This window comes from Perca flavescens, chromosome 22, assembly GCF_004354835.1.
Source record: "Perca flavescens isolate YP-PL-M2 chromosome 22, PFLA_1.0, whole genome shotgun sequence".
NCBI lineage: Eukaryota > Metazoa > Chordata > Actinopteri > Perciformes > Percidae > Perca > Perca flavescens.
In genome coordinates this window covers 18869944-18884771 of record NC_041352.1, presented here as the reverse complement: position 1 = coordinate 18884771, position 14828 = coordinate 18869944, and the positions used below count along the sequence as shown (strand labels likewise).

The following is a 14828-nucleotide window of genomic DNA, read 5'->3' as shown; positions in this document are numbered from 1 at the left end:
CAGGAAGAAAGTAAATAATAGCATGTTTGTTGATGTGAAACTATTCCTTTAAGGGCACAACCAAATAGGTTGGAATCCAATGCAGCTTTCATCTAACGGATGCAGCAGTTGTTTGCACTGGCACTGCTAAAATCTCCAGCGTTGTTCTGCAGCTGACCCTGACCTCTGACCTTTCTATGAGAGAAGCAAAAACCAACCTTTGCAAACAGTTTTAAACTGATCAAGCAGAAATTTACAGAAAATTACAGAAAACCCATTAAAATGCTCAGTGTTCCCCTGTCAAGGCACCATTCGTAATCCACCTGCTGACATTAGACGGGTGACTAGTGACGCATTAAGATAACATTAGGTTGTAATAATTACCTTGGATTTCTAATGCCTGAGAAAAGTCAATGAGCTGTTAGTGAAGTATAAGTACATTTCAAACGCACAAGTAATAGACTGAACATTAAACAACTGCAGAGTCTAAATTTAGGCTTAGAAAATCTCTATTTGCCCAATGAAGGGTAATGTGTAATGACTGACTGGGAATTATAACAAGACTATTACATACAGAATACGCCAGGTTACGTTGAGTCCTCTATGCTCGAACTAAACAAACTCACCTTGAATGAATACAGATAGTCCATCACACACACACACACACACACACACACACACACACACACACACACACACACACACACACACACACACACACACACACACACACACACACACACACACACACACAGGTGTGCTGCTGCTGCCTAAAAGATAACTATATTTGCTTTTCCATTGTCAAAAAGTAAAAGCCACAAATGTCCACCAATTTTATGAAGACAACCTGTTTCCCATTTCAGTTAGCACTTCTTACATGACCAGGGAAGATCTCCAGGGTAGGAAGAGGACATTACTCAGTTTCCCAACATTAGCCCTTAAAAATCCAAAAAGGATTATCTGAACTCTCCCTGACCATACACACGCACACACATTGTTAAAGAGATAATAATTAACTTGGTAGAGTTGGAGCCAAGAGACCAACCAATAACTGCTAAGGCACTGTCATACAGCAAACACTTTTATCTTTAGTGAGCTTCTTGGTCATCAGGTTGTAAGCTGGTGACTCTTATAGTCAAGTCATATTGTAGTCCACAATCTCGATATGTTTTATAGCAGTTAACTGTCCTACAGGCTATAACTGGCAATGAAGACAAGTTAATTCTGAACAGGCTTGGCAGAATATTTTAGACATATCTATACTGTATATCTAAGATGTCATTCAACACATTCTGCAAAAAAAATTAGCGATCAAGGCGGCCAAAGTTAAAAATAAAATGGCCCCATATCTTTGCGTCATATTCTACAAGAGGATAGGCCTAGTAATCTTTACAGCATCTGTTTTTTAAATCTTGTTTAAACTGGTATAAACCTCTATACCAGAGGTCCCCAGCCAGTGGGTCGCAAAAGGATTTGCCACTGGGTATACATGGAAACGGGATAAATGATGTCTGTGGCTTGCACAGTATTGGCATTACTGAAGGCTAGCTTTAGCCTCACGCTGTCTCTTGGGAATTCAGTTGTAGCAGGAAAAGGTAAACAGTAGTGTGCAGATCGGAGCATAGTGTGTGAAGAGTGAAGAGTGGAGTTGTTCACAAGGGAAGAAGCTTGGAGTAACTTAACTATGGACAATATAGCAGATATACAACACACAGAAGAGCCTTTTGAGTTTGATGGTTGTCCTTATTTCATACCTGCAAACTCAGGGCTGAAAAAGGTGACACATCTCTTCTCATTTTAACCGTGTTTACTCCAGCTGCTAGCTAACGGTAGGCTAACGTTACCTGCTGCCAAGTGTAGTGTTAACTAGCGTCCCGTGCGGCGATGTTTCAGTTCAACGTCCATTTAGGAGCATCAGACAGAAGCGCAGGCATTTAAGTGGCACCTAAATAAGGCACCGAAATCCGCGTTGCTATTCGGTTGCTATCCGCGTTGCTATGGATGGTGGTCGTTAAGGCACCGGTGCCTTACTGACCCCTCAATTACCTATTTTTGAGGGGGAAATAAACTACAATTTTTCACCGCGAAGACATGACCTGTCCTCTGAATTTCAACAATGTCTGAGTTGAAAACGCATCTTGTTGTCACGCAAGGCCCTGTACATGTTGCACAGACATTTTAAATTGCATTTTGTGTCTGTTAAGAGGCACAAAGGCACTCTAAAACTTGCCCCGACAACTGCCATTTTAGCTCAGTGGAAGCTCAGGAGGTAGCTGCAGCAACTCCAGTTTGCAAGGACCGATTCAGTTTGGTTTTTTTTTCAATCGAAAGTACTCGCATATCTATATAGCAATCAAGATTAACGTAAAAATTGGCCGGAATTCTCCTTTAAGTGTCATATATCCACTTCCACCTCCTAAATACTCTGCATTCTATGCCGGAAGAGCGGGATTCGATTTCAAACTTGGACAGCATGTATATTGTTTATGTCCAGATTGCATGTGGGTAGATGTAGTGGTTATCAGCATGGTCACAGTTGTGCAACACTGGAAAAGGAAGCAGCTGACAGCACGCTGACAAAAATGCAAAGCTAAGGGAAAGTAAGCATTTTCTACTTTGGTGTTGCAGTGAAGAACATACAGCTCGGGTGCTGCCAAATGAATACCCTGAGTCTAAAGGGCAGTTTGAACTCAAGAATGTGTTCTTTCAGTCAGAAGCGATCTCTCAAAAGTAAAATAAAAAAGGTAAAACTCATCAGAAGTTGGTCAGAAGTCGCCTCTATTGCTCGTTACCGAGTGGAAAATGTCTTCTTTTTTGCTCCCACTGCGCTATAAACATCATTATTTCTACTCACCTACACATTCAACCGACAGCTCAGTGAACTCTCTTCAATTTGGGCTCTTGAAAGCCATTCTGGGAAACTTAGAAATCCTTAACTCATGAGAACACTAGAAAGGTTGAGAAAGGTTGGTAAATCAGTAAAAAAAAAAAAAAAGAAAAAGATGCAATCCTTATAATTCCTGGAATGCCATCGAAAACATAATTTCTGGAATTCACCAACAGTCGCAAAGAGTACTGATGACATCTAACTACAGTATATGGGGCGATTTTTCCTTTAAGCTAGTGATATTTTCTGCTGCAGCATCTTAATCATCCTAAGATTAACTTGTTGAGAACCTCCCGTTTGGGGAATGCAGCTTTCTTTGGCTGCTGACCAGGTGCCCTCTGGGCAGCATATTTCTCACATCAATCCCCCCAAGCAGCCATTAAATCATGTTTTTCATATGTGTCAATATTACTTTAGTGTTTTCAACGCTGGCAACCCATCGACTTAAAGAAAAGAGGAAGTAAACGTTTTCCTTTGTTGAACTGTTAAATTCTCCAGTGCTTGAATGAAAAGGGACAATTCAACAGGAGCAGCTCTCTGTGCAGCTCTGAAGTGTTTAACGGTTCTGAATTTTTAAAATTTTTGCAGTCAGAAGTATGGTATGTTGCCAGGGAATTGGCTCTATTTGGATGTGACTAGATTTGTACACAAGTAGCTCTGGAGGGAACGGCACTGTCCAAAATATACACACTCTGATGCCAGAGAGGACTGAGGGAGCTGATGCAGCATAAATCCAGCACAGGGAGAATATGAACTCCAGTAGAGAAAAGTTACATGCTAAATCGCTCATGTCTCATGCATGAAAAGACAATAAACTGCTAATTGTGAGCGTCATCTCCTCCTGAGCAGCATTTAACCAGGTTTGTCACCAGGGTCGCCAACTCTGCCTCGTGTGTTTTATCATGTGGCTGACGACGCTGGAGACTGACCTGACGGGGAAGACTGAGGCCTTTCTGTATGTGGTTGTGTGAACTTACACTGTGAATAACCGATGCCACGGCATATGTTATCTGGTTGGGAGCGCTGGGGTTGCTCATGGCTCCACAGTGGAGTCGCTGCTGGAGAGGCTTTGGGAAGCTGTTTTGGATCGGTGCGGCTTTAGCCCTTCTCTTTCTCACTCGGACTCAGACAGCTTTTGGGCAGCATAACCTGGAGACAGATACAGAACCGAGGGTTAGCACAGATGAAGCTGGAGATTTATAACATTAAGGCAAACAATGCTGCTAAAATACTGCAGCTGTGGGCCAGTGATCCCAGAATATGAAGTGCAGGCAGAAAGTATAATGGCAGTGGTGTGTTTTTAAATTGTTTTGGCTCTTTACTCTGATACGTTAGATTTGAAATTAAACCATTAGTATGAAGTTGAAGTGCTGATTTGACATTCATATTGGATGAGCAGTGCACAAATTGAAACCCTTCTAATACATTGTCTTCCAATTTTAGGACATTTCAGCAGGAATAGGATTCCAAAACAGACAAAAACTTATTATTAGTGGCAAAACAGAGGATGGTTCCATCACCTAACCTATATGTAGATTCAACTGAGGATGTGTTTCACTGCTGAAAACCAGGCTGAAGGCAAAAGGTTCCAAAATAAGTGAAGACTGCTGCAGCACAGGACTGGTAAAGCATCACCAGCAATGAAGTGATTGCTGATATCTACGGGTCAAAGACATCCGTCATTGCCTGCAAAACATTTGCAATCAAATATTAAATATGAAGATTACATTGTTGAGATTAGGTTATATTACTTTTTTCAGCCATGCTTCCAGCTCTGTGAGGCTTCACTTATACTCACAATGACAATGCTAATGTGCACTTTAACCTCATAAAGTGCTTATTGCATGTGCTGAAGTGCAAAGTAACATGCTTCACTGGAGGGCTACACTAAGGAGTAATCAACAGTTTCAGGATTTCCTGGAAGCCCCTTAAGTACCTTTGAGTCCCCAAACCCACTTTAGAAACACAGATGGCCTAAACTGAATGGCGTTTTTACGATGACATTATGATGGCATAGTTATTCTACCAAGACATAGTGGTAGAATGTACCAACATGCTTTTACAAATAGGGACACCTCATCTTTATTCATTTCTAGAATTCTTGATTGTAAGCCATGCAGCAATTCCTCACCGTCATTCAAGGTTATTAACCATAACAGTCAGATAAGAACAAGATAACGCAGTGCTACCGTGCAGAGGACTCCGATTAGCAGCGGCACGAGCCTCAGCCAACCTCCACCCCAGTCATTCTCGCGTCACCATTGTATGACATACAACCGCAGGAATCCAAAAGTAATCAGAATTCATTCGGCCATTTTCATAGCTGATAAATCGTTTCCGTCATTATTCTTTTTATAAAAAGTGCCAAAAATTCAGTGTTTCAGGCTGTCAAATGTGCTCGTTTTCTTTCTCTATGATTGTAAACAGAATATTTTGGGGTTTCAGACTGTTGGTCAGCCAAAACAAGACATTTGAAGTAGTAACTTTGGGCTTTAAGAAATGTGATAGCATTTGTTTTACTATTTTAAAGCAAACGAAAGATGCATTATGAAAATTTTTACTTGAGCTCTAGTTCTTTATATAATTAACCTTTATGTTAGGCTGCAAAGATCAACTGATTGGTAAATTGGTAAAGTCCAAATGGCGGAGGATGTATTGCTAGTATCTAAATTAATTAAAAAAATTATTTATATTTTTTAATATAGTAGGAACCCAGGTAGTCCTCATCCACTTAAGACTTCTGAAAAAATCATCTCACTAGCACAATTGTTAACAGAACAGCGGTTTTCCTTTAGTCTAAAAGCAGAGGAGGGCCCTCTTTTGGTTCACTTTCCAGTGTCAGTTAGAAATCATGTTCTGGCTCTACGACAGTAGCTATCAAAGAAACGATAAGCCTTCCTGCTGCCCGACTAAAATCACGTCAATGACCTTGTTGACGTTGAGGGATTTCTGACAGGTCCATTGCATTTAGCACAATCAATGACAATAGATTAAAAGTAGGGCAGAAGTATTTAGGCGCTGGACAGTGAGCTGTGTGGATTGAAGATGACATCACCTGCCAAAGAGACCCGAGAAACAGAGCAGACTACACAAAGTTTTGGCAACGCTTTTGGTTTGTTCTGCCAAAATAGTAATCACTGCACCAAATGTTAATTACATTCCAGCAGCTGTTCTATTGAGAACAACTTTAACTAGTTTGAGACATTGTAATCTGTGCAGTGGTGGCGATAAAGGAGACTATTGGAGTTAGAGCCTGTGTGCGTTTTAAGATTACTTTCTCAGTAAACCTAGACCTCACCACTGTGGAAGAGGCAGGGCTGGCTACACAGGGATAAAGTTACAGAACCCTGGGATCCTGAGCAAAAAGCATGGGAACCGGCTTATCTACCTCAGGGCATGGCTGCAATAATACAGATTATAATAATGATCAGAAGCAGAAAGCAATAATGTCTTGGTAAGAAAAAAATTGTCCTCAATGATTGAACTGTTCTTGTCTGCAATCTGGTACAATCAGGCAGAGGACCTGATAAAAAAGGAACTGGTTGCCCCTTATGTAACAACCAAAATTACAAAAAGGACATGGATGAATGCTGACTGTGCAAGAGGAAGCGAGGACAAGATGCTCTGTGTTTCCTCTGGAAGAAGTTCATCATGTCTTCCCAGATTCATCCAGAAGCGCAGTACCTTGCAAACTCTTCCTAAAAGAAGGCAATGAGTGTGGACATTTTTTTCCCCACTTTTCAATGCAAGATTTAGTCACAGCTTCAAATGTGTGCACACAAGGCTTTGGGAAAACTATGCTTCTGGGAGGAAGTAAGTATGAAAACAGGAAGGTAAGGAGGAGCTGTAAACGTATAAAAAAAAAAAAATAGAAACAGGGCACTTTGGGATTCTTTCTAGTGTACATAATGTCAGACTTTAGAAATAATTAACTGAAAAACCATGGGTATGCTTGGACCAGACCTGTATTCCAAAAATAATCTGGATTAGTACAAAATGTCTTAATGTCTACCCTGTGACATTATAGGTTAACTCAACTTGTCACAGCAGAGCAAGCTGTCACAGTCATCTTCATATATCCCTCCTACAGAGAGCAGAGTAAACATTCAGGCCATGTAGAAAGTAACAACCAACTACAGTTGTCCTGTTTCTGTTTAAATTACAGATGGATCTGGCATATGGGCTTAACATGTGGCAATTTTTAGTTATCAGGTCTGAAAAAAACTCTTTTAAATGATGCCTTTCAGAAACTAAGAAAAAGCTTCTCTGTATATAGATCAAAACACATCACATCTTTGACAGCTGATAGTGAGAAACCTGCTATTTACGGTTTCTCACATAACATTGCAATAATTCTGAGCAACTAACATTTCCTTTAACTAAACCGATCTAGTCAGAAATGTATCTGATTATCACAATACAGTAAGCTTGGCATTTGCGTCATACCTTAAAGTGATAACTCGAGAGCATGGGTTTGACTTTTTTTTCTGTCATTATTAAGATCTGTAGTGATGACTCACCTCCTCCACAGAGTGCAAATATACCTGAAAAAGTCTCTTTGGTATGTTGAAAGTTTCCAGTATTGATAAAAACACGCCTTTCTTTCAAAATCTGAGAAGTTTGGTATTTTTAGATACTCTGCAGGACTTTCTAAAAGAAAGGAACTATTACAAGCTATATACACTCTGATATTTCGAGGAGAGATCTACATTAGGAGCCGAGAGAAGTGATGAGTCAGCACACCAATCATCTCAAAAACAACTACCAAAAGAGCAAAAGAGTTTTTCACTCTATGCCAAAACCTGTATTTCGAAAATATTTTTTTGTTTGTTCTTTAAAATCTTTCACTGTAATCTCATGTGACCTTCAGTGTTAAAGATAGACAAAAATGTAAAATAAAAATCTTTGCCTTCTCAAAATGACATTACGGGGTGAGACAGTCAGACAACGGGACAGAGGTTACGAGCCAGACTCGAACTCACGACACAAGCCCACATGCGTCTTAACCCAGTGATCTGCCAGGGCACCCGGCCGGGCCCGGCTTCAGACAGGCAGCTTGGAACGCGAGTGTCGACCACAGACTGCATGCCGATCTACAAATTCTATCAAAAAGAGCATATTTAAAGAACAGTTCAATGAAATACACAAACTGCAAATAAAAATGCCTGTTCAGAAATAGCAGTTTGATCAGTGTCCAGACCTCAACCAGCACACAGGCCTGTACTTTAAAAACAGGACAATGACAGGGAGGAAAGTGGTTTTAAGGTTTCATTAGAGAACTGGGCTTACAAAAAAACAAGACCGAGTGGGTTTCATTTGCTTCCTTTTAGCAGAAAACGCATGTTATTTTTTTTTTTTTATTGTGTTTCAAGTGACGTGAAGATTATTCGTGGCCTTAATGTTTTATCTGACACACTGAATACACGCATGCAAGATCTGATGTTAAAAAGAAAAAAGTGTGTGATAAACAGAAATGGGTCAGAGAGTGGTTTAAGAAAGCAAAAAGACAAACACTTGCGAGAAAATAAGTTCTATTTTGTGTAGCTATGAATTCTGATTTGACCACAGCATTTAGGAGAGCCCTCACAAAAACATGGCCTTTAAAGGCTCTAATTTAGGATTTAAGAGTGTAAGAGTATGTTTGTGTTACTACAACTCAAGTGGGCACAAAGTGGCTAGTTTAAAGGCCTTTTCCCCCCCGCAATATAACCTGTGCAGGATTTGTTTACAGCTGTTCATGCTATGGTTGTTCACGCCTGAGATCCTAATGAGAATAATCTTGTTAAGTTTGATTAAACCTGGTTCTGTTCACCTAATTGAGTAATAACCCATATAAGCAATAATGTAACAGACAATAAATTAAATAGAAAAACAACAAGCAATGTAAAGTGACATTCTGACAAATAAGACAACTTGAAAATGACAGCTGGGCAAGAAATACAAAAAGAAATCAATGATTGTACTGTACCTTTGTGTGCTCACAGCAGAGAAGCCACCGCAGACATTGTAGAGCAATTCTGAACTTTGCTGTAAAGAGAGACCCGGGGCTGGTCAGAGTGCAGGGCAAAAACAAACAGAGCGGGGAGAGATAGAGAGACAAAAGAAACAAGAGTTAGAGATGTGAAGCCATGAAGATCATGTGCGGTCTCAGCCTCTCGACGAGCTGAGTGCACTCAGCTCTCAGACCAACAGGCACAAAAAGATAGCAGCAGCCTTCCTCCTCAGGATTATGTTTCCTCCTCCAGCCTGCTGACAAGTAGCCATGTGACTCCAGGACCCATTCAACACTGAGTCAGAGGCTGCTGCTCAGACACACAAATATATATCTGTCTGTCCCCCCCACACACACACACACACAAAATTGACCTTAATCTTGAGGTGGAAAGTCAACCCTAATGATCGATATCTGTCTTTAACAAACCATAGTAGGGGATTTGCATGTTTTAGAACAGTGGTTCTGGTTCTCCACCAGTTTGGCTTGCGACCTCTTAAAAATAAAGCAATGTCTACTTCCAACTTGTCATCACTCGTTGCAAATGTCTACCAATTGTGACCAGTTCAAGAGGGATTTTCCTCACTTTATTATATTTTTTTAGAATTTTACTAAGGGTACAAAATTAGCACCATCCACCAACCAAATGCTGGTAAAATATGCAGGGAGTTGGGCAGGTAGATTTTCTTCACTCCCCAGCCAAAAAAACAATGCTAATCTAATGAGTAGCTGGTAAAATTTAAACATTCACTAGCCATTTGGCTGGTGGACAAAAAAAAAAGCACCATTTTGCAGCCTGACTGTACTTCCTAAAGAAGTACAATTATGAAAATTAGCTTATAGCTAACTCTGGTACAGCTAAGGAGCTGTGCATTGTCCCTGTCAAATAAATAAATAAATACATACAAAATTTTGAAAATAACTTGGAATACCTGTAGCAAAAAAGAAAAGTTTCTATTTCATGGCAATCAATCTGATAGTTATTGATATATTGCGTTCTGGACCAAATGTATTGAACAACTAACCGACACTGGCATCCAGAGAGCCAAATCGCAAGCACGGCTAAAAATGCATTAAAATATCATAAAGAAAATTGGTTGGAAGTTACAAGGGCCAAAACATGCAAAAACATTGCATGGTCCTTTATCACATGAGCATTAGACACAGTGTGTCCCATGCAGAGCTGTATAGTAATGAAGTAGAACTACTTCACTACTGTACTTAAGTACTAAAAAGCTGTATTTTACGTTCATGTGATAATTGTACATTTTATTTCAATATCTGTTAATATTTGTTATTTTTAATATAATATATTTAATATTTGTTAATTCCTTTGGCTACAGCCTTGGCTAAACATTTGACATAATATAAACAATATATTCAAATTTTTGACTGCTTTCTTTAATAACTAAATAACACAGTACTTGTACTTGAGTACTTGAGTAGTACATTTTAAAATAAACTACTTGCAATACTTAAGTACAAAAAATGTTGAATACTTTAGTACTTCTACTTAACTGTGGTGCTTAAAGAGCACTTCTACTTCTACTCAAGTCACTTTTTTGATAGAGCACTTGTACTTTTACTCAAGTATGGGTCCCTAGTACTTTATACACTTCTTGTCCCATGTTGAAATAAGGTATATTACAATTTCTTTCTCAATCTAAAGAGTGACATAAATTCATGTTGCAAGACAATAGGGGACCAGCTGGTAGAGAAAAACTTTCGGCATTACAAAGAAACTTTCTTATGGTGGCACATGAAAGGGAGTGCAACAAAAGCCTGGTTAACAACCACATACAAGAATGACAGCTTTCATTCCAATACAGACTGTAAGACAGGGAGTGAGTCATTATGTCCTGGCTTTCTTTAGAACATTGGCAACTTGACTTCTCATGAAGGGAATTTAAACGTCGCCAAGATGCTTCTGAGCATCTGTAATGTGGTAATAATAAGCAATCGATATTCTGAAATAAATTATACAACTGATTAGCGACATTGTGTATGTTTCAAGTTCCAAATAAAACTGGTGCACATCAACTCTAGAACTGCATGTTTTTGGGCATGTTTATACATTTGCACAGGATGTTTATTCATTTGTTATGTGTGCATAAAAGTAGTGGGAAAGCAATGACATGTTGCCTAATATGTCCTTAATAATTAACTGGTAATGACTACACATTAGCATTTTAAGTATATCCATCAGGTTTAATCATTTTTCATTGTTCACCTCGACTACCTGCTTGTACTGGTCAAATATGCATCAGTGTTAGGGTAAATTTCCCTAACAATAGGCCTACACCTTGGCATGGCACAGGTTTAGTGTATTGGAAATGTGGCAATGGAAAAAAAAAATGTCATGGAGAAATCAACACTATTATACAATTAATCCCACCTAAAGTCATAAAAGCCGCCAGATTAATTGTGTTTTGCAGCGAACAAAGAACAGTCCTGTGATCTAAACAAGTTGCTTACCCATTCGCCAAATAATCAAGCGCTGCATTCCACATCAGCTTATATGAGCCTTAGGGCTAAAGAAATACCCAACCTCAGGAGGAACCTGAGTGTGTGTCCATAATGTGTGTGAGTTATAATTGTTTGTCCCTAGGGATGAGGGATCACTGTGCAGTCACATGCATGTCTTGCGGGGAAAAGAAACATAGTCAAAGCCACAAGCAGCTAAAATTGAAGTCCACTTCAAAGTCTGGGGCTTTCCTCAATCCCAACAGTGTGCTAATAATAGCATTATCCACCGTGGTCAACCATATTAAGAGTCATGACTTCATGCGTGCAAGGTCGACTGACAACTTTTTCTTAACCATGACCAACAGACGATATGCTAATTACAAAACACAACCACAGAATTGTCCTCATTCTTGCAGCGACATTTTAAATTAAGTTTAATATTTTGGCTAAATGTGGTAAAATAAAGCAATGACATACATCCAAACCACCCTGTGTTTCAAACACGTTTTCTCTGCTGAAATAAACCGATAAAAATAACGTTTAACAAGAAATATTACACAATAAAATCTCGCCTTCAGTTTTTCTAGGTTTTATACAAAGGGTTAACACAACTCAGAAATTCTCCCTCCAGCTTCCTGTTATTCTTCTCTCCCTTCAAGTCTAAAAGAAGTCTGCTAGGACATATTTCTAGACATAAAGAAAACACACTCAAGTGGTCAACCCAGGACCAAAAGCTTACTTTTTACTTATGTATTCTTATTAATGAGAACTGTGTAGCATGTTAACAGTGACAATTACAAGCAAAAACTGTGAAGCTAAAAACTTGACTTGACAGAAACTCACCAGAACACTGCTTAGTGCTCTCCCCCGCTCTCCTGTGCAGCTTGGTGATGCAAATACCAACCTCGGTGTAGCTGTATACCACTGATAGCTGCCCTGTTTGTGGATCTCTATGGGGATTTGGCATTGGTTTATGTTGAAGACTGTGCCCATCAAGCTCCTCTTTCAACATGCAGACGTCTCTACCTCCCTGCTCTGCTCTTCACAGCCCAGCCACACTAACTTCACTCACTTTGGCAGGGTCCAGCACCTCATCATGACTGTGCTAAGTTATGTGCACACAATCACTGGAACACTTCAAGTCTCACATAGCTAACAGCTGCACTGAGGCAATGTATACCCATCTTTATCTCACTCGGTGTCCCGTCAGAGGCTTTAGTGAGCGGCGGCTGTGCTTACAGCTAAGACAGCACCTGTCTTTGGGGTGAAGAGGGATTGAAGAGGCAACTAAATACTGGCAGTTTATAAAATGCCTGCCCATTGTCCTCTACTCCAGAACAGAAAAAACCATCACCACCCAAGTATTTTTATACCTTGAAGAGGGTTAGTGTGTATTGTAGGAGGTCAATAGACATTGTGAAATGGAAATAAATGTCATGTGGAAAATGTCTTACTGCCTGCTGACTCAAAATGTCCTTAAGCTCGGAGTAACAAGCTGTATCAGTAACTTAGAATATAAAAGGTTTATGCTCAAGAAGGAAACAATAGTTCAAAGAACTATACAAGTCCACTAAGACTAATGTAACATATCAAGCATAGTGCAACATCAGGCCAAATTCAAGCGTCACATTTTGTTTATTCTGAATTCCCATTTTTTTTGAGGGTTGGATGTAAAATATTCTACTTTAGTGTCACCTCTCAACATTAATTCATAAAAGACAATAAATCAATAATTTGTCATGTTTGCAGTAAACTAATGAAAGTGTACAAAAAGTAAATCCGGACCTATCAGCTGACTTAGAGACGTATATCAGTGTATTCTGGACATATGAAAGTCATTTTCAGTGGTAAGGCTGAACCAAAACAGTAAATTGCTCTCGAGCTGCGGGGAACTGCAAAGTGAGGTAATAGTCTGTGGGTGTATCACAATGAGCCCCGTCTCTCACATTACACAAAGCCATGTGATACATTCATAATTTAAAGATATTGATTTGTGCAGCTTTTAAGGCCCAAATATCAATTGCGGTATCAGCCTAATAAATCCCATCCGTTAGACTGTAATTAAAACCGTAATTAAAACACTAAATTGGCACAGAGACTGTACTGATATTTGTTGTAATGCTTTTATTCCTGTAAACTTTGATAAATAATCATGTCTGCAGAGGGTTTACAATTTCATGGTATATCACCGAAAGGAATTATACATCTATCCAAAAAAAAAAAAAAAAAAATAGAAGGGGAATACTAAATAGTTGGCCCAAGCCTACTGTATATGCATTACACAACAGTGCTGCCAAATGGACAAAACAGAACCCTCCACTGGACAGTAAGAACTTTTTTTTACAGTCATGAGCTACTGGTCCTATTCAGCTCAAGTGTTAGGGTGTGGTACTTCCTGCCAAAACTGCATCCAGGCTGCTCAGGTTGCACCAGCTGGACAAAAGATAAAGCCAGATTCTCACAGAAACATGGTAATTGTGGAGCTTTGACCCGGTGCACTTGCAATAACTGTATTTGCTCTCATGAGAAAGGAATAATCTCCAGGGCTCCCAGAGCTAAAACAAAGGCTTAAAATCTCATACTACGTTCAAATACAAATCAGCCATTTATCAATTTTCTGGGAAACAGAGAGGGGCAAGGATGTCTGACTATGTATTTTGCAGTGTAGTGTATAATGCTGCAAAAGTGACTACAAAGTCCAGAAAGCTTAATGGGGTTTAATGTTAAAGGATGGTAGCCCAAATTATGCACGTCCCAAGGTGTACTGCTCAAGTGCTAAATAGCAATTACATGCAATTTAGTAGACTCGAGAAGAGCAACAGCCAAGCGAGCAAATGATGTGAATCCACAATTTGTAATAGTAAACAGTGTAATAACAGTGTTTGGTTTAGCTTAAGACTTATGATTTTTAGGCCTGATGTGTTTAACAAAATGCTGGGTCTGTTTATCTGCAGAGGGGAAGGTAAAATAAACATGAAGAGCCAAGAGGCCATGATAAAAAAAAAGAAGAAGCTTTTTATCAACCTCTTTTCCTTTCCTTGTCTTCTGCATGACCAAGCAATCCACGACAAGAATGTAGAGACACTCTGCTCAACTGTTTGTGCTTAGACATTTTTTCTCCAGCAAAACACACCATTGTTGTCACAAATCAGTTAACAATAAGTCTGTTTGACATATTCCACTGAGGCGAAGGAAAACAAATACAAGCTGAGACTGTGATCACACAGATAAGATGGATGTATCTGATGTGTTCAAGCACCACGCAGGATTACACGACAAAAAGGAAGCCGAACGGTTGCTCTGGAATTTGAGAGTGCAGACTGAACAAAGTCAGATTCACCATAGACAAACCTGTTCAGATTCCGCTATTGTCCAAGGTTCCAGGTTCTTTATTGATCTTGTGCACAACAATAACAGAAATGGTTGTTGACAATGAAAATCTTAGGCCTCATGTCATGTGCCTCCAACAATGCTCATTAAATAACAAAACCTTCGGGAGCGGGA

General features: G+C 39.5%; 1 protein-coding gene across 7 annotated transcripts in view; it reads right to left on the bottom strand.

The window, feature by feature from the left end:
* Nucleotides 1-14828, bottom strand: part of slc4a2b (solute carrier family 4 member 2b) — a 42977-nt gene that overhangs the window by 25137 nt on the left and 3012 nt on the right. Inside the window, exons 1-4 of one of the 7 annotated variants that reach the window (XM_028568962.1) lie at nt 12168-12281; nt 8835-8913; nt 4387-4552; nt 3844-4015 (exon numbers count right to left, since the gene is read on the bottom strand). In XM_028568962.1, the coding sequence (XP_028424763.1) occupies nt 3844-3903 (60 nt within the window). In that variant the 5' untranslated portion in view covers nt 3904-4015; nt 4387-4552; nt 8835-8913; nt 12168-12281. Of the gene's footprint in view, nt 1-3843; nt 4016-4386; nt 4553-8834; nt 9045-12167; nt 12283-14828 lie in introns of those variants that run through there. The other 6 variants (XM_028568963.1, XM_028568964.1, XM_028568958.1 and 3 more) reach the window with 6 other exon arrangements.